The sequence below is a fragment of the Cyanistes caeruleus genome, chromosome 21 (assembly GCF_971803275.1).
Source record: "Cyanistes caeruleus chromosome 21, bCyaCae1.hap1.1, whole genome shotgun sequence".
In the NCBI taxonomy this organism is placed as follows: domain Eukaryota; kingdom Metazoa; phylum Chordata; class Aves; order Passeriformes; family Paridae; genus Cyanistes; species Cyanistes caeruleus.
In genome coordinates this window covers 2,997,990-3,016,979 of record NC_141721.1, presented here as the reverse complement: position 1 = coordinate 3,016,979, position 18,990 = coordinate 2,997,990, and the positions used below count along the sequence as shown (strand labels likewise).

The following is an 18,990-nucleotide window of genomic DNA, read 5'->3' as shown; positions in this document are numbered from 1 at the left end:
TGTGGAAAGGTTATTTCTTACTGGTTTGAGAGGAATTGTGGACGTTTTTTACTTTGGAAGAGGTTGCAGAAGTGTGTGCATATAAAAAAGCTGTAGGTAATGCTTAGCTTGGAAGGTGAGGTTGAAGGGTCAGTGTTTACTGTGTGGGATGTATGGGAAGGGTTGAGAAAACCAGGAATTTAAGTTGAGGCTAGTTATAATGTAGATATAGGAGAACTGGAGAGATGTGCAGAATCCTGCAGGAGTGGTGCTTACCCAGCCATTGGACTAGGCCAGGGCTCTCTTCTTTTAGGCAGCATTTGAGTTTCCTTGGGAAAGCACTCTGGTAGGAAAGGGCAATGTTGTATTCTTAATTATGCATGTCTAGGGAATTGCGTGGGCTTTTTTTTTTTTTTTTTTTTTTTGTTCTTTCTTTTTTCCTTTTTCTTCTTTGTGGAGTTGCACGAGAAAGTGCTTTTCCTTAGGGATTTCAGCCTGCCTTTTGAGAGTAATGATGAAGGTGCTTAGATTGTGGGGTTTTCCCTACATTTAGGGCAGTCATTGCTGGTTTGTCCTTCTAAAGCACTGAGGGGAAGGTAAATTTCCCTGCTGTCATGCTTGTAAGGTCAGTGTAGGTAGGGGTTATTCTCCTGTACTTTGTGGTGAATAACCATTGTTTATTGTTCTGAGGGTTGCAGAACAACTTCCAACAAATTTTCCTCTTGGCTCTTGCAGACTGTCACACTGCAGGTGTGCAGGGGAACTGTGCAATGTACAAATGTTTGCTGTCTCTTGACCGGGAAAAGTAGTTGTAGGTTTGTAGTGTATTAGAAGACCCATGTTGGATGTATTTATGTTATTGTTATTTAAAAGGAAGGGAAAAAAGTGCAAGAAGATTTAGTGGTTTGATAGGTTGGTGAAGTCTGTCTTACAGGAGGTATGGATTGCTGTCTTCTTCCTGGTCCCTAGATGTGGGGAGATGAGGATGCTGTGGAGAAGGGGACTGGCTGGGAAGTTGGATGGATTCTGAAAGTGGTTGCTGTGTCCTACACTAAAGAATTGGAGCTTCTAAAATGGCTCCTCTCCCCATCCTCCTTTTGCAGCCTTAGGACCAGTTTTGGTTTTTTACCCACTTTGATTACTATACTGTTCTGATCTGTGTTGGTTTTGCTTGTAAGTAACTTACCAAAAGTGTGCCTTGAAACTGTTCTATTTTAATGTGGAGAAAATTCAAGAAATTAATTATTTAATATTTTTAGTTGTCTGCACTGGATTTATTGCTTAAAGGAGAAGCGTAACCTCCGACTTAAGATTACATGTGACAAAGTAGAACTGGATTAGTATGTTCCCCTGAGGAAAAATAATGGCTTTTTATAATTACTTGCTTTGATTATAAATAACTTAAGCATTCTTTACTCATGCAAGTCACATCAGCTATGATTTGTTTTTGTGGAAAGTAAGTATAAAAGAACTACTTTTTCTGCTGTGTTAGGAATAACATATGGAACAACATGAGAGGAATTAATGTAGAAATTGTCTTCTATTCCAAAGCCTGCACTGAAATGAAAATGGGCCCAAGAATAGGGGAAGGAATAGTGCAGAGAAATAGGAAAAGAATGGGCGTTGTGTGCTACCCTGGTTTGTACTTTGGATTAGTGGAGACGTTAATAACCCTCTAATCCAGTGTGTGGGGTAACAGAGTTGCTGTATGATAAGAATCGCAGGGAGGCTGAGGGCAGCCCTTGGCTGCTGCTGGAGCTTTGTGCTCTGTGCTGGGAACTGTGAGCTCATGATCTTAACCTGTGCTGCAAGTAGGTATGTGCTGCCTGCTGACCCTGGTCAAGGGGCTTTTTTGGGGGGAGATTTTAATTCAGTTGTGTTGTCCAGATTGCATTACCACACCTGTAATGTCTTATTTTTTAAGATATTTTTACTTTGAATATGATATTCAAAATTCAGACCTCTGAGGCTCCCTGGGTTTAGTTTGGATCTGGGTGCTTGCCATCTCAGAATGTAAGGTTGCCAGACAAAATGTGTTGGCATAGCTTTTCCCTATCAGAATGCTCAGGATTTAGTGTAATTCTCCTTCTTGTTTCTGGAGAACACTTGGATGAAGGAACTGCAGTGACATAAAACACTATTTCTTCAATGCTAAAGTTAATTAGAATGCTAGGCCAATTATTAAACTCTTCTTACTGTTCTAAACTTAAACCATTAGTACAGTCAGACTGATAATTAGCATATCCATTGATATTGTTCAGGGATAAACTGTTAATGGCACAGTCTATCAGATATTTTAGTAAGAATTTCCTGGCAGAAAGAATTGATCCAGTATTGGAGTAACTTAGGCCAGTAAAAAGTGTCTGTCTGTCAGTGATGGGAGGCTGTGCTGTCTCAGTGGAGAGAACTGCTCAGCTGTAGATGGAAAATTGGAGGATGTTGCCATATTGATTTTGGTGCCAGCAGCAGTGCCATGATCCTCATTGTGTCCCTATGTCAATAATCCAGGATCCCAACAAGAGCTGGGGCTGTCACACATCCCAGGGGCCAGATGATGCTGGTGGAGAGGTCAGGAATGTCACACAGAAAATGAAGTAACAAAACCTCAGGTGCTTTTACATTTCTAGTTTTTTTCCGTGTAAACATGTCACTTTTAAACAAAATTAAAGTATCTAAAGATGCTATTGCTCATCTCCAAGCTAGGTGTGGTTCATAGGGGACTGGCCATGAGTGCTGATGTTCCATTCTGCTTTGTTGATGCAACTGTCAAATGTCAAACTCTTATCTCTTGGGAAGTAACTTCAAAATTGTTGGAACTTTCCAAGAGGCAAAAAATTTCTTCCCTCACTTTCATTTTGCTTGGTCCTTGATTTACTATTATTCAATAATTACTAATATTATTACTGTATTTTTAGTATATTATTACTAATATAATAAAAAATACATTCTAATTAAAACACAAACATTCACACTTATTTTTTTAGGCCGTGTGCTTTTCTGACATTTCAGTGGACAAATCTGGAATTTGGTTTCAAAAACAAAACAGACACCTTGGATGTACATGTTTCCATCTCTTAGAGTTTCTGAGGAAGTTTTGATCAGTTCAGCAGATCAGTTTGCTCTGAAATGGGAATATTCAGGGTGTCTGTTTTCCTGTCAAAGTCAAATTGCAAATCACCTAATTCTGCAAAATACCCTGACCATATTCTTTATCATTACCTGTTGATCTGCGAGAAGGCACAATGAATATGCTTTAACCTGTGGACTGACTCTGTCTTGCATTTTGGACACTGGAAGATGTAAATTCTTTGCCCATTTTTATTTCTTCTTGGCCACTTCCCCATTGTCACGGAGAAGATGGGCTTAGTAATGTGTTTTCTTCCCTTCCTGGCCTGGTGCCTCGGGATGTGTAACTGCTTTCCCATAGCCCTTGGTGGGTGGACTGGATTCCCACTGTGAAACTAATTTGTATGAGCTCCCTTGAAAGTGCTTGAAGATGGAATTTTGTTTTAAAACTTTCAAGAAGCTAAACCAAACAATTTCTGTCAGTGTGGGAGTGGACCAAATCCCATAGGCTTCATTACGGGTGATGGTTGACTGGCAGCCTTTCACTCCAGGCATTTTATTAAAAAATGCTTCTCAGATGAGAAGTTTTCTATCCTAAATTTAGGTATTTAACGACACTCTTTTCTTCTTAAAAAGTACCAAATATGTAGTTTTAAAACCAACGAAAAAACCTGAGGTTGAGATTATGGCTTTACTCTGACTGAAGTCTTTCAGTAAGAACTGGTAACATTGATAAGCAACATTTAGTAACCAGACTGCTGTGAAAGCCATTGTGTGTGAGTATTTCAGAGGAGCAGCTTTCACACCAGAAGTCTGCTACTTCTCAGTAGTTCAGCCTTTACTTGCATAGTTGGTTTTAGTGTCTGATTTAGTAGTGGCTGAGTTAACGGTACTACCCTCCACAAGTTAGTCTATAAATAGGGTAAGCACTGTGTCATTTTAGTCACAGTATAGTCAGTTAAGCATGATGATGAATTATCTCTGGAAAAATTTAAATCATTTGATATTTTTGTGTAAATTGGCATAGGAAGAACAAGTGAGCAGTGTACCCTTGGTTAATATTTCTGTGCCTTTCAGAAGGAAGAGGGTTTTTTTTACCTGGAAAGTACCTGGTGCTCAAGAAAACTTCTGAGTTGTCCTGTTGGTCTATAAGCAGTGCCTGAAGTGCTCTAAGAATGCAGAACTGCAGCATAACAGCTGATATAATGAGGAATTGTGTGTATTTATATTTTTTCCCATGCATGTCTCCTTCTGTCAGCCACAACTCCCCTTGGCATTCAGCTGACTTGCGATGGTGCTTCCCTCCTTCCTGTCTCTATCCTACTCTTCCCAGCCCTGGCTCCTTCAGTACACTGAAGGGGAAGAATAAAGCTTTTGAATCACCTTTTATGTCTGTTTCCATCTCCTCTGGCAGTTCCTGCTCCACACAGTGAAAGAGCAGAAATGTGGCCTTGCTCGCTCTTTGGTCTGAGGTTTTTCCTCCCTCCCTGGTCAAACACCCAGTCATTTGACCGTGTCTTGGGCAACTGCTGCTCTTCAGTAAGTCCTCTGGTTTCCTCAGCCTTCCTTCCCAGCCACCACCTCAGCTTCTTTAGTACTGCTCTCCTTGCCTTTTGCAACCTCTTGTTGGTGGGTGTCCCCTGGACCTTGCCCTTGTTTTGGCTGCTGCAGGCCTTGCTCTGCTCTGTGCAATCACACCCATCTCTCTATTCCATCTCTTCTAGAGAAACTCCCATGACTGTACAAACTTCCTCAGTGAAAAATGTCTTTTCTGAGCAATATGGCTCCCTAGCTGTGCTGAATCTTAGCTCATTTGCTCTAAAATATATTTTTCTTTATTTAAGAGCTTCCATGTTCTGTTACTCTGGAAGGAAGATCTCACTGTGCTTTACTTTTGGTATAGAGAACTACTCATCTGCTTTCCAGCCCCGCCTTATACATGTTCAGGTTCTGAGTGTTTTTTCAGAACAGATTATAGAATTTTGATGCAATGATGTTCAGTTACCTAATCATGAGGTTGGCTGACATCTAATTCTTTAATACCTTAATAAACTGAAGTAGCTAAGTGCCTCACAGATTGCAAAAAAATCATTGCTGGAAGTTAACTTATGCCTCTTGGAAATGGAAGTAGAAAATAGAAGTGTTCCATCTTTTGGCTATCAGAGCAGTTCTGTGGTATCAGTTGAGAGCAGGACAGGAAACAGCAGAGTTGTGATCTGCTCATTTGGTTCTGTGTGCAGTTAAGGACCCTGCCTTGTGTGTTAGGGACTGAAAAATAACCAGAATCCTGGAGAAAAACAAAAAAGGCAGTCTGATTTTTAGTTACTTAATAAGCCAGAAACACTTAATAACCCTTACTGTGGTGAGTCACACTGAGAAGAAATTTAAATTTGGGTGGGATTTTATTAATATTTATCTTTTTATATTTTGTGGTTTTTGAAAGTATTTTTTGGTAAAATTCTGGAGCAAAAATGCAGTAACAGAAGTTATACATAGCAAAGTGAATTGGAATCAATAACTGGAAGGCAATGGTAGCATTAACTGTGTGTATTCCAGAGGGAATAGCCTGGAGGTGAGAGGGAAGGGTTACCTGGGGATCAAACCTAACCAGCAATGTCAATTATAATGGTGTTCCCATGGCTCTAAGCTGGTGACCTGAGTAGACTGTGTATTGCATCTTCTACCAATACGTGTTTTTAGCTTTCAGATAATTGCAACAAGATTTGCAATGCTGTTTAAATGGCAACAAAGGAGAGGAATATGCACAACAAAAGGAGAAACAGCTCTTTCACTGTTTTTCTGAGTGGTTCCCTGTGTAACTGTTTATCCCCACACTCATGCCCTGGTAGGGTAACTTTGTATTTGCATGGCTGGTCACCATTCAAATAGTCCCCAAAAGAAATTATTTATTTTAATCTGTGCATCAGTGCTATGCAAAATGAGGAGGCAGCACCATGGTTGGGTGCTTTAAAAAAAGAATGAAGCAGTAACTTGCAAACAGTAACGTAGATAAAACCACAGAGTATCATACAGTGCTTACAGCTGTGTGTTCAGTGGTTGTTGTTCAGGAAGAAACACAGAGGAGTTCTAGAAGTTACTGCTCAAGCAATAAGTATTTTAACTATCTACAATAAATTTTCATGTCCAGTATCCTTTAAGAAAATTGTCTTTCCTAAGGCTTATTGAAGTTCGTATTAGTCTCCCCTTGACTTCAGAGACAAGAATTGGAACATTCATCTTACATTAACAGTAACCTGTGCCAAAATCCCTCTGATACATTTTATCATACTTATTTTATGGTGTTACTTAGTTTATTTTGGTGAAATACAAAGAATAAATTTGGCCCTGTTAATTAAAATCATATGACAGAATGGCATATTTATGTCATATATGGCATCTTTAAAATTTTCTTTTAAAGATTGGTTTCAAGTAAGGTTTTCTTAATTGCCAGCTTGCAATGTCTGTTTATATCTTCTCCCATGTGAAATTAATGGGAAAGCAATTAGGCAAACTCTGGATTCTGCGCTTGAGTGACGCTTCTAGCTGTGAAGATATTAGAGCTGTCTGTCTGGTCTTCACAGCTTCTGTTGGAGTTCTAGATGGAACTGGAGATAAAGATGTTAAAGTGCTGCATTAACTCCTGATGTTTCAGAGTTAAATTTGTTGGAGGCATTGAGGTTTACATTTAGCTGATGATCCATGGGGAGTGGTTGTAAGGGCCTGTTACAATGTCTAATCTAACTGCGTATTTGCTTTCAAGTAAATGTGAACCTAACCTTATTGTGGGATAGGAATGTTTTCTGATATATTTTTATCTACAGCTCTAGTTTTGTACCAGTCTAAGCACTTCTATACTGGCAACTGCAGTGCAGTAAAACTCTTTCAGGTCCATTTGTTCAAAACCTGAGTGTGTACAAACACTGGTGGGAAACCTGAGCTTTGGAATTTGCTTTCTAATACCAATTAAGTTTGTCAGCTTCCCCTGGAGAGTCTGAATGGAAATCAGGATTTGAAAAAGGTCGTTCATCACTTACAAATGTCAGTCATCAAGTCTTAAAAATCTAAGTTCTGCTGCATGGCTACACCAATCTCAGTAGCCACAAGGGAGAGTGGGGGACAGAATGAAGGCCAGACTATTTCTTTTGGCAGGCAGCAAGCACTTCAGTTAAACTGATAATCAGGCTGTACCCATAGGCTGTGGTTTCACATTGCAGCTAAGCCAGTCTAGAAGGTTGCTACTGCTGAGAGAAGGGCTCCTACTCTGTTCTTTCTGCTCCCACAGTCGTGTTTCCCTCATTTTTTTTATGCCAGCCCTGCACATTGGACCCATCACTGAGCCAGTTCAGCTCAGTCACCAGTTGAGAACTACCCACTGCTGAATTAATTAGTTTAATTAATTTAGTGAAAGACCTGATAAGCATTAGAGCTGGCATAAAGGAAGGGTGTAAACCACACAGTAGTAATATGAGAGTCCAAGGGTATAGTTCTGACTTTTTTTCACAGTTTACTCTGATCTTCATTGCCACGTGTGTGTCAGGTCTGCTCTGTGCTCAGCCAAGTGCTAGGTGTGGTCTGCTTTGGACCTGGTTTGAGACTCACTCCCCTCCCACCCTCCAAATTTTTCCTGTATCACTTCTGATGCTGTCACTGCTGTTAAAAGCTCTCATAGTGTGGTGGGGGTAAAAGGCATGTGTGCTCACAGTGAGGTGGGAGTGCTGAGTTACCCTCTCAGATGACCACCAGTATAGAAATTCATTTAAAATGATTGTAACTGCAGGCTTAGTCTAGCCTTCCCATTCTGTTTGCTTAGACCCCTGGAAGATGTTTTGAAAATTTCATGCTGGAGGAGGATCTTCTTCCTTTTTAAATGTTCAAGAATTCATGTAGTTGGCAAGTGGTAGCAAAAAATATGAATATATAGAATCACAGCAGTATTTCCTGTCAAGAAATAGATTCTAGAGGCTTGGGGGAGTACTAGTCTGTTGTTCTCTGGGAACCTATTAAATTGCTTTAGAAGCCTTACTCCAAATAATAGGATCTGTATCCTGTTCCTTATCAAGTAAAGATGTTAATTGTCTTTTATTGTTTGTCATACTATATTTATCATCACAATGTCTCCCTAAATATATCAGGCAACAGTCTTTTTCCATTCCATTTATTAAGATTTATATCCTTTAAGTGGCTACTCTACAGCACCCTGTTTTTTCATGCCTACAACAGGCTATTCTGACAACTAAAATTTTAAAATTACTATTTCTTGAAAGTCAGTTTCTACCTGTTCTCTTTCCCAGTTTATTTTCTGTATACCTATTTGAGTGGCCAGATTATGTAGCAAGGGATAGGGAACCACAGTGGGAAAGAAATCAGGTGTTAACTCCCTTTTGTGCTGCTTGTTCATATCCGTAACTCTTGAGCTGTGAGTTGCTGCTGTTTCTGAAGTTTTTCTAGTACCTGTGAAATGACTGTGCTGTCTGGTAGCTGTGCATGTGGAAGTGAGTTTCCATGCTCTTGTGATTATTTCAGCTTTTGAAAATGTCCACCAGGATGCCAATTTGCTTTAAATGGCAGTGTCCTCACACCTGTACCAATGGTAAATTGCAGAAGTCATTACCTATATAAATTTCACAAACATTGGCTTCTTTCTGGTTTCTTCCACATCATTTTCTTGGTCGAGCTGTATTTCACTTTTGTTACCTTCCTTTGAATTTTTAAGTGTGTTAGATTATCATTAATTTGTTCTTTCTGCTCAGAAATTGGAAAGCAGAGTACCTGGGGTGGTCTGTAGCCTAAATGCTATCAAAACTACACCTCAATTTTTGGCCCCATGACAAACAGCAAGACAGCATGAGATCTCAGACTATAGTGGTGTCTGGGGGAATTTTGGAATTAATGTAATGGTTTTCTTTTATATATTAACTTACTTCATCAAAGAGAACAATGCAGTAGGGTTGTTTTGTGCTGTTTTGTTGGTTCTTTTTTCCTGAGAGTTGAGTCACACTTTATTCTCATTTTTCTGCCTGAAGAGGACAGCCTTTAATAAATCTGTAGGCGAAGTGATAAACATATAATAAGGAGTCACAGGGATTTTTTTCCCCTCCCACTGCAAATGAGTCAGCAATTAAATTATCTTGAAAGAAAATCAGTCTGTTGTCTGGGTTTAGCAAATGTTTACATTTAAAGAGAACAGTTATATTAGTGGTGCTCAGAGTGCAAATTGTGTAGGGGGTCTCCTGTAAAATGAAATGCATATCAGAGTCTCTCCCTAAATGACTCTTGATCTGAAATATTTTCATTTGATCAGAGCAGCAGATTCCTGGTGGTTTACTAAAACAGACAATATCCTCAATTTATATTTTCTTTTACTGGAAGACACACTGAAAACCTCACTGTCAAGTGGAATTGCCACGTGTAATCCAGTTCTGGGTTTTCTGGTTATATCATACAAATGATGAGACGTGCTAGTGTGGAAAAACTTGGCAGAAATATTCCTGTGTAAATACGAAGGCTCATTCATATTTTCAGTCTTGCTCTGGTCAGGAAGGACATTTTTGGGGACTTGTTTTCAAATGCTGTGGAAGGGAAGAGGTGGCTGTGCTGGAGGTCTGGTTCTGGGCTGGAGGAGCCTCTGTGTCTGCTTCAAACACCTTCTGTTGGTGTTTATCTTGCAGGTAATGAGATGGGGCTGGCTGGTGAAATGAAAGGGGCAAGGATGAATTTGACAGCTGCATTGTTTGAGCTCAGATGTGTGAAATGCTCAGGAAGCTTTGCCAAGGGGATCTCGTCAGGCTGTGCCTGCAGGGTCTGGAGATCTACCTAGGCTGGCCTAGAGCTGGCAGAGGTGGAATCCAGCTGTGAATCCTCTTGGGGAAATGTGCCCAGTTCTTGGGGACTTCACCTTCCCCAGTTCTGCGCTGCCATCACCCTGCTCTTGTTTGCTCGAGCAGTGACTGGGCTGAGTAAATGCCCACAGCCTGCAGAGTAAATAACCCCTTTCATAAATCCAAGGAGACACTGAGTGATTTTGGTTTGGTTATTTGTTTGTTCTTTTTCTTTTTTTTTTCCAAATTGATCCTCCTGAAAAGAGCAGATATAAAAAAGAAAAATTGTTAAAGCAAGATGAACAAGAGGCAAGCACTTAGGGAGCAGGGAAAATGCTGGTGATTGTGATGAGATTGGTAACTGTTCTCTCCATTTTGTGTCACTGTAGATGAATTCAAAGTTCACCAGACTGTAGCTTGCTGTTGACTTTTGAAATATTCTGATATGCATTCAAGCTTAGCAACACTGCGTTTCTGGGGAGATTCACTGGTGATAGCAGCAGGATACAGGCAAAATCCTTTCCATAGGATTCCATTAATGGTGTTGTCTGACTTTTCCAACTCTGTGATTCACCCACTGCTGCCCTATTTAAATTATTCAAAGAATTGATAAAGCACAGCGTGTGGTTGATTTTCTCAGAAAAAAAAATGCTAACCAATAGTGTTTTCCTGAAATTTCTTGATGAATTGTTCTCACCAAAACATCGGTGGCAGAGATGAAATAGAGTGAAAACTAATGATAGTAAACTTCTTGTGCATTAAGCTCGGACTTCTGTGGAGAAAACTGTGTGCACAGAACTGAGAGTTCTGATGGCAGTCTAGTTAAAAGGAAAGAGCCAGCTACTATGTTGAACAGGGATGTACAAAATCCAGGCTATAATAATGGAGGTAGGGGACTGTCCTTGGGAAGAAATAATGCTTTTGGCAAATGAAAATAAACTGTTGGAAAAAAATTCAAGCCCCCTTTTGTCAACATGGACATTTATGTTTAAGTGCATTCCTGTGATACTTGATGTGAGTGAGCAGTGTTCCATTGCAGTCCAGTGTAAATAATGGGTAACTAAGCATATATTTAAAACGAGACTTAAGTTAACCTGGGGTCAGAGTGACTAAGTGTGTAGAAGAGCATTACTTGTCACATGAAGTGGGCTTACCAAACTGGAAGTCAGGAGTGATTCTCTTTTACTGGGTGAAATGGAGTGTCACAAGATGGAGATTTGCACCTCAGGAAGCAACTGCCTACTTTTGTGTCCAGGAAAGAAGATGAAGGAGGCAATAACAAAGCAAGGAAGTAGTTAACACATTGTAAGTGCTGTGAAAAGGGAGAAAAAGTGGGAAGTGGAAGTGGAAAAAAAAAATGGGGAAGGAGAAACTATGTGTTTGCCTTCTTTTCCTTTTAGTTGTGCATGAAGATGTTTACTTTGCTGTTAGGGAAAGTTTAGTTGTTACTGCATATGGCTATTTATCTTTGCAGGTTTAATTAAGCCATTTAAAGAACCTTTGTTTTCTCTTTCCCTTTTGCTTGTTCTCTTCTTATGGCTGCCTCGTTCTTGGAAGTGTCCGAGTCCAGGCTGGACAGGGCTTGGAGCAACCTCATCTAATGGAAGGTGTCCCTGCATAAGCAGAGGGGTTGTAATGAGATGATCTTTAAGGTTGCTTCCAGCCCAAACCATTCTGTGGTTCTTGATTATATTATAGAAGAGAGTCTTCCCATTTATTCAAACATCTAAATTTCTTCAGATTTTAATTACTTTAATTTAGTGATGGCTTTTCATTTTTTCTCTAAACTTAATTAACATCCTTAATGTAGGATGTTACACGTTGTTTAGCATAAAAAAGAAAAATAAAGAGTAGGAATAGGCACTACTGAGATTATGTAGTGGAAAGATGTTTGTCATTCAGCTTCAATTAAAAATAACATTACCTTCAAACTTTAATAATATATTGCAAACTTCCACTTGATGTTAATAGATTATTTATTATGTGGTGAGATGCTGGTAACATGCAATGCTTGGCTGAAAATTTTTGATCCTGCACTTGCTGATATTTGCAATAAATATGAAGCTTCTGTAACAGATATGATGCAGCAAGGCTCAGATCTGCATGGTGATATCTGCATTTGTCAACAACACCAAGTTTTTATGGATTTGGCCTTAAATTGGTACTGGATTGTTTCCCTGTGAATGTTTAGTCAATGGAGAACAAATTGTGGATGTCAGATAACCTTCAGCTGCACAATCAGCCAGAAATGGCTGGATGAATGCAGCAGTGTCCGAAAGCTGCACTGCCCGAAATGGGGAACTGCCCAAGCTCCTTCTCAGAGCAGAGCCAGCAGCTCCTGGGCCAGGGCACAGCTCTGGGGCAGAACCCCCTGGTTTTCCCCTTTCTGGGGTTGATTCTTCTCACCACACACAGCGAAACACTCTAAAAAGGGAGCTGTGACAGGCGGAGGCATTTAGTGCCACTCTGAAAAAGAAGGTGGCAAGTGAAAAGTCAGGGGTCATTCTCTGTCCTCACATAAAACAAGGAAAGTGTGTGACCAGTGAGCTTGAGCCATTTGGCCCAGTAAATAAAATGCTTGATACTTGCAAATGCAAGTTTGAGCAAAGCAGGTAATTATTTTCTTCCTGTGTTTTGGTTTGGGTTTTTTTTCCCTCTAGTTTGATCTGCTGCTGCTGGATATCTGTGTGTAAGGACAAATGTTGTTTCTTGAAAATAAAGCAGCCTCATTTTATAAGTCAGAAATTGCTTCTGTTTAACATGTTAAATTTAACATGTTTCTTCAAAGAACCCTAATCTGTTCCTATGCTTCTGAGTGCCTCATGCAAACAGCTGGAGTGTATTGTAAGAGTGAAGGGGTTGGTTGTTCTTTTTTCATCAAATCCTGTTTGAGTAAAGTAAAAAAAAGCTTTTTGCAGTCTACATGAATGGTCTGGTGGCAGACTTGGATTAAAAGTTTATAGAGTAGCATAATTGTGGCTCCAATATGATGTCATGATAGACTAAGGTTAGTGTTCATAGCAAATAGTAGAAAGTCATAGTAGGAACTCATAGAAATAAGTACTTTTCCATACTTCTCAAGCAATCATGACAGCAAAAGAAATGTAGAAAATGACAGAAGCTATATATTTTGTCTCCAAAAAGTTGATTGTACATGTAAGTTCTTTTCTCTTCTGTCTTTGTATTTCAGCTATGTTGGACTGAACTCTTGATGTCATGTTTGACTCTTTAAATATCAAGCAGAAAGCTCTATGGCATTAATTTTATAAATAGAACTGGTACTCAAAAATAGTCTTATTGATAATCAGCTTTGTCTGTCTTAGTTCTGGAATGATCGCTACATGTTTGTGTAACTGGAAACTGTCATACATAAAATTTAATCCTTTTTGGAGCTGCCCTGTGGAACAGCATATAAATAACTAGTCAATAAGAAATGTGTGTTTTGTTCCTGTGTTTTCCTAGAATTGGAATTTTGCTGTGCAGTGGGTTAAGAGAAAGCTGTATCTTTTTTTCTCTGAAGTTTCTCTTCACATATTGCAGCAGTTTCATGGTTCTCCTGTAAATCGATGAGTCTGCTCTGAAATGGATTTTGCTGCCCTTATTTTGAGTTCTCCCTGGTTAGGGCACATGATGACATTCACTGTGCTTTGCTGTAATGTCAGTGCTCCACAGGAGATGGGGATCCCTTTGTCTCACCTGGAGTGTCTCTGCAAGATCTGTGTTACTAGCTAGAAATTAAGCTAGTGATTTAATTGCCATCTATATCTCTGTCATCTGCAGTCTATTTGGCCTAATAATCCATGAAAAAAAAAGCTGTTTTAAATTGTTGGCCAACAGGATTTCTTGTTTGTATTTTTTTTTAGTTTGGCATACCAATTTTAATTTAAAATTTTCTCAGTGCTATTTCCAAAGTTAAGAAAACAGGTCTTTAGGGATTTTGTTTGTTTCTGGGTGACTAGGGCCCTAAATAGGGATTAGAGATCCCACTAGTGCTGTGAGGGGATACAGAGTGTTCCGTGCTGTGTGACAGCAGATCCCGTTTCAGTCGGGCACTGCCCATCTCCCGGCTGTGTTCGCTCTCCCTTCATCCTCCTTCAACAGCCGTGGTGGCACTGGAGCATGGGAACCACTCTGCAAAATGAACAGCTTGCTTTTGGGGCTGCCTTTAAATTACAGCCTGTGATGGCAACTAAGTTTTCTTTTTCAACTCTGGGCTTGGGGTGAGTCGGACCTAAATTCAGAGTGAAAATTAAGTGATAAATGAGAAAGGCCTAATTGGAAATCTATGAATGAGTCCATTTCCTGCCATTGACTCCAGTGCATTTCCAGGTGGATTTTAATCTGTGCCATGTGGCCCGAGGGTACCTGTGCCTGGCAGTCTGGGCTTGGGATCACACTTGCATTTTGGCAAGTGTCTGTATGGCTTTTGTATAAATTGTACCTCCAAGGAAGAAAATAATTAATTTGTAAACTTAGTCACTTAGCAGGAAGGTGGTAGCTCACCTTAGAATGTCTCAGAAAAATAAACTTTCTTTTGCTTTTACTTCTTATGCAGGTGTATTTGAGGGGGTTGATGTTGACCTATATAGCCTATTGTCCTTGAGTTTGTGCCTTGTCTTACTGCAGTGGGGATGTGCTGAGATCTGTCCTGAGCTGCATATGTAGCACAGGTGGTAAAACCACTTCAAACTTAATATAGAATCGAAAGAACAATGTTAATGCACAGTTGCAGTGATGGATGACCTGCAGTTGAGATCTTAAACTTTTTCTTTTTTAGAATGCCTGCAGCTGGCCCTGACAGCTGCCAGAGCTCAGTTGTGGAGGCCTTTGATTATTTAGTTATTTATCTATTACTTTTTAGACCTAACTGCCAGGCTGCAGAGAGGGGAGAGTACTGTAAAAATGTAAATATTTAAATTTCATTTCCTTCTTGGTGACTCTGCCCTCCCTCTTTCTGTTTGGGCGGGAGGATTTGAAAAGGGTAAGTCTTTTGTTTCTCCAGCTTAGAGCACTTGAACATTCTGCTCTTGGGGTGTCCTCTTGCCCTCCATCCTCAGCAGAAGGAACTCACACCTTCAAATACAGCTTAATTGCTTTGCATTTTCTGATGGGAGCAGCAGCACAGCTGCTGCTGTCTCTCTGCTGAAGGAAGATGGAAAGGGAATTAAGTAAACAAGGAATGCTCAAGTCATCTTGGGGGCAGGAGAGTTGAGTCGACAGTTGGTTTAACTTTCAGGATTGTTAACTGTAGAATTGAACAGGTTTTGTGTGATTTTCAAAAGAATGTGTGCAAGGTGAATGATGTCCAGATTCCCCCTTGTTCATCTGGAATGCGTGCTTGAAGCTCCAGGGCGGTACCCGTGAATGCAGAGCCACCTGGCTGGACCTGCACAGTGCAGCCACCTGCCCCTGGCACACAGCTCCCTTAGGCTCTAGTGCCTCCAGGAGTTTCCCTTCAGGACCTGAACTGAGCTCAAACCCAGCTCCTCAGGGCCAGCACAGCTGTTTATGAGCTGTGGAGCACAGTGGCTGCCGGCTCTGCATCGCCCTGCACAGGACTGGGGCAGTGGAAACACAAGCAAACCCTTTCCCTTTGCAAAACTTCAGCAGGAGATCAAAGGCAACCCTTTAACCTTGGGAAGCATTTTTCTTACCCAGACCTGGTTCCACATGTGCTGTTTCATCCCTGGTTTTGATCCAGACACTCTCTGAACTCACTTGAAGCTTTGCTCTCAGTGTGTCTTTGCTGCAGATTCCTTTCATTTTCTGGAGAACACTCCTGCGCAGTTGGCTTTGAACTATCCACATAGGAGTTGCTGGCCAGAAAAACCTATGTGTTTGTATTTCAGGTGATAAAAAAAAAAATTAGGATTTTTTTAAAAAGCCACATTAAAATTTCATCAGTCTTATACCTGCATTTATCTTTTATTCAGTACAGAACTGAAGAGATTAGGTGCTGTATTTTGTAATATATAAACTCCTATAACCAGCAATGAGTAAAACATACCTGTGCTCTTAGAAGATCCTTTTGTTTAGTTATTTAGTGTGTCTGCTCTTACTGTACGTCATCTGGTACCAAAAATAACTGGCCCCATCTCAATGGCATTGCCCATCCAGCGTTTTACCTGTAAAACGAGCTGTAGAGCTGATTCCAGCTGTTTGTGAGTCTAAATGTTTGATGCTGAAGTTGTGTAGCCTTTGGATTGTATTTGTACTGCTTGATTGTGTGGGAAGTGTTGGATGGGATGCACAAACACCTCTGATGGATCAATATTTTGTGTATCTAGTCTGTGCTATATAGAGGCTATAACTGAAGTGATTCACTTTGCACGGCAGAGTTGGAACATGCCCACAAAATGCTTCTGCAGAACACACAGAGGCTCATGTAGAGAAACATTTTTTCCCCAGTGCATTGCAGCAGGGAAATGTATTTTGTTCTGGCTCACCAGCGTTTTCTTTCTGTTTCGTATTTGAATTCTGAGGTGTGCAAGTTGAAACTGCCAGCTACAACAGAACTTGAGGTGCAAAGAAGTGGATATTGTACATGCAGATGTGTTGGTGGTTGTATGGGGTCTTTATAGCATCATACAGTGGTATCATATGGGGGGTTTTTTTCAACAATAAGCACATTATAACAATCTTTGTAGACTTTCTATTCTTCCTTCTTTGGTTGCACCACCAGATGAAGGGCTGATGTGGTAAATTCTGGAGAACAGAGTGATGTATGTGCATCTTTGAGGATTTTTACCTGCTGGAAATGAGGACAGTTTGATCTTACAATTAGTTAATTCTCTGTAGATTGTGGTCATCCTCTGGCAAACTTCTCCAGGTGTAATCTGGTTCATCTTTTGCTGAACATGCAGAACTGAAGACTGGATTGATAATGGTACCTAATTTTTAGCTTACAGGGTTTCCTTCCTGTGCTTTGCCCTTTCATAGCTGTTGGCTGAGCTGCTGTCACTTTGTTTTATTTGACCTCAGCCTTTGAGCACTTGGTGCTTTATTGCTCAGCCCTCACACACTTCCCAGGGAAGAAAACCATCATCAGAATTATTTCTATTTCTTCCTTCGTCGTATATACCAAATTGTGGTTTTCTTTTGAAGATTGTTTTCTGCAGAACTCCCTGCCACTTTGCCTCTAGTTCCCCAGAGATGTTTCATTAGAATTTGGTGTTGCAGTCTTAAGAAAACCTACCTGCCTTTGTTCCTTAAAGGACTGGCTAGTTTTCCTCATTATCATGAGGCAACAGCAGAGCTAGTGAGTAAAGATATTTTAAAAAGAGTAAGCCCCAAACCTCAGCCTTGCAGAATGGGATGTCTGGATAACTGTTAGTGACGTACCTTATCTTCTACTTTATTTTTAGATGCTCTTCTACAACGGGTAGCAGAATTGGAAAAGGTCAATGCAGAATTTCTGCGCACAAAGCAGCAACTTGAGCAAGAATTTAATCAGAAGAGAGCAAAATTTAAGGAGTTATACCTGGCTAAGGAAGGTAAGTCCTCAATTCTCTGAATTATTCTAAAGTTTATTTAACTTCATCTTCAAATAATCCCCGTATTATTTAGTCTTTTAAACAGTTATAAAAAGTATGTAAGAGATGCAATAGGTAACTACTGAGCATCCTAGAATGAATTTTAGAATTAAATTTAAAGATTAGCCTCATAGATAGGAGCCAGAGCAACTTGATGTCCATGCAAAAACACCACCAGTGAGTTTTAATACTAACTTCCTGAATTCAGGTGTGCTCTCTGGGCAGGAGCTGATCTGGTAAATGGAAAGATATATCCTGGATGCTGTGCTGTACTCTGTGTACTCTGTGGCCTTTTTTTTATATAGCATTTATTTGTCTTAAATTTCAAACTGAGGTAGGCTGTAAGCAGGCAAATGTTATAAAAGTTTTAATACCAGCCAAGGGCATCTATTTCAATAACACAATTTAAAGGAAAATTTAAATCATATGAGCTCAAATACCCGATGAACTATCAGAGAGTAGAGATAGCTGTTCTGAGAGACAGATTGATTTATCTAATTCTGATGATTTTTCTGTCTTTAACATATGAAAGCAGAGCCAAAACATAATGCATTAAGACTGCAGCTGCTGTATAAGCTTCTGAGAGCAGAAATACAACAGGCATAATGAAGATCAGATCATACAGCAAACCTTTTTACTTGTGTTTTTAAGGCTGGATAAAAGGAAATTTAAGATACAAGACACTACTGATGGGATAAGAAATTATTCTCCCATTTTGGTATAGTTAAAAAATGTAAAATAAATTGTCATAGGAGAAGAGAAAAACACCCCAACTTTCACAGGTACTAAAGTGAAAGGACAACAGAGGAGGATATACAAGCAATTACTTTTCTTTCCCTGTCCCCCCCAAAATTTTTTCTCCCTCTCTGTTCCAAGACCCTTTCCTAAATGTACATTGGGGCTGTTGGTACCCATCTTTAATACTGTCACTTGAAAACTAAGAATATTAATGCTACAGAGTCTTGGTTTTTTTACACAAGGATTAATGTCCTTTAAAGTACTTGATTAGCTCTGGGTTCTATATTTTCTATCAGGAATGAGAGCACCAGGATTAATTCAGCTTTTTGGCCCTGAGGGAAATACATGGAGATAGCTTGGTGCTGGTTGTGTACTGGCCAGATGTTTCTGCTAAATGTGATTGCCATTGAAGCAGGCTATGTGGCCATAAAACACATATTTTGTGTTAGTACTTTTGGAATTAATTATATATGTCTTCCAGAGCTGTTTGTTTCAGATTAGCCAAGCACTCAGGAGGATAATATGAAATTAGTTTAATTTCTGTTTATAGTTGCAATAATTAGAGAAGAAGTGGGTGTTCCATTGAATGTATCCTTTTTCTTAGTAGAAACTCAGTTTTACCAAAGTATTTGGTAAGGAGCAAATTAGGCTACATATTTTTCTTATGTGGGCTCTCCAGAGGGGTCACAGTGTTTCTATTCAAGAAATATGAAGCATTCCATCCAAATTGAGAACCAAGTTGGTCCCAGAAATGGGAGAAAAACTGTTTGTGCCTTTTCCAGATTCGTTACGAGAATGGGTTAAAAAATAAAAACTGTTGAAAAGCACAGTTCACTTTTGTCAGCTATATTGATCCT

The 18,990-nt window shown here is 39.8% G+C and overlaps 1 protein-coding gene across 2 annotated transcripts in view; it reads left to right on the top strand.

Annotated features, from left to right (window-relative positions):
• Positions 1-18,990, top strand: part of RABEP1 (rabaptin, RAB GTPase binding effector protein 1) — a 49,363-nt gene that overhangs the window by 4,214 nt on the left and 26,159 nt on the right. The window contains exons 1-2 of one of the 2 annotated variants that reach the window (XM_086859058.1): positions 10,975-11,168; positions 17,228-17,356. Coding sequence is in view for 1 of the 2 variants with exons in the window: in XM_086859057.1 (XP_086715183.1) it covers positions 17,228-17,356 (129 nt within the window). In the remaining variant the exon portion in view is untranslated. Of the gene's footprint in view, positions 1-10,974; positions 11,169-17,227; positions 17,357-18,990 lie in introns of those variants that run through there. The other variant, XM_086859057.1, reaches the window with a different exon arrangement.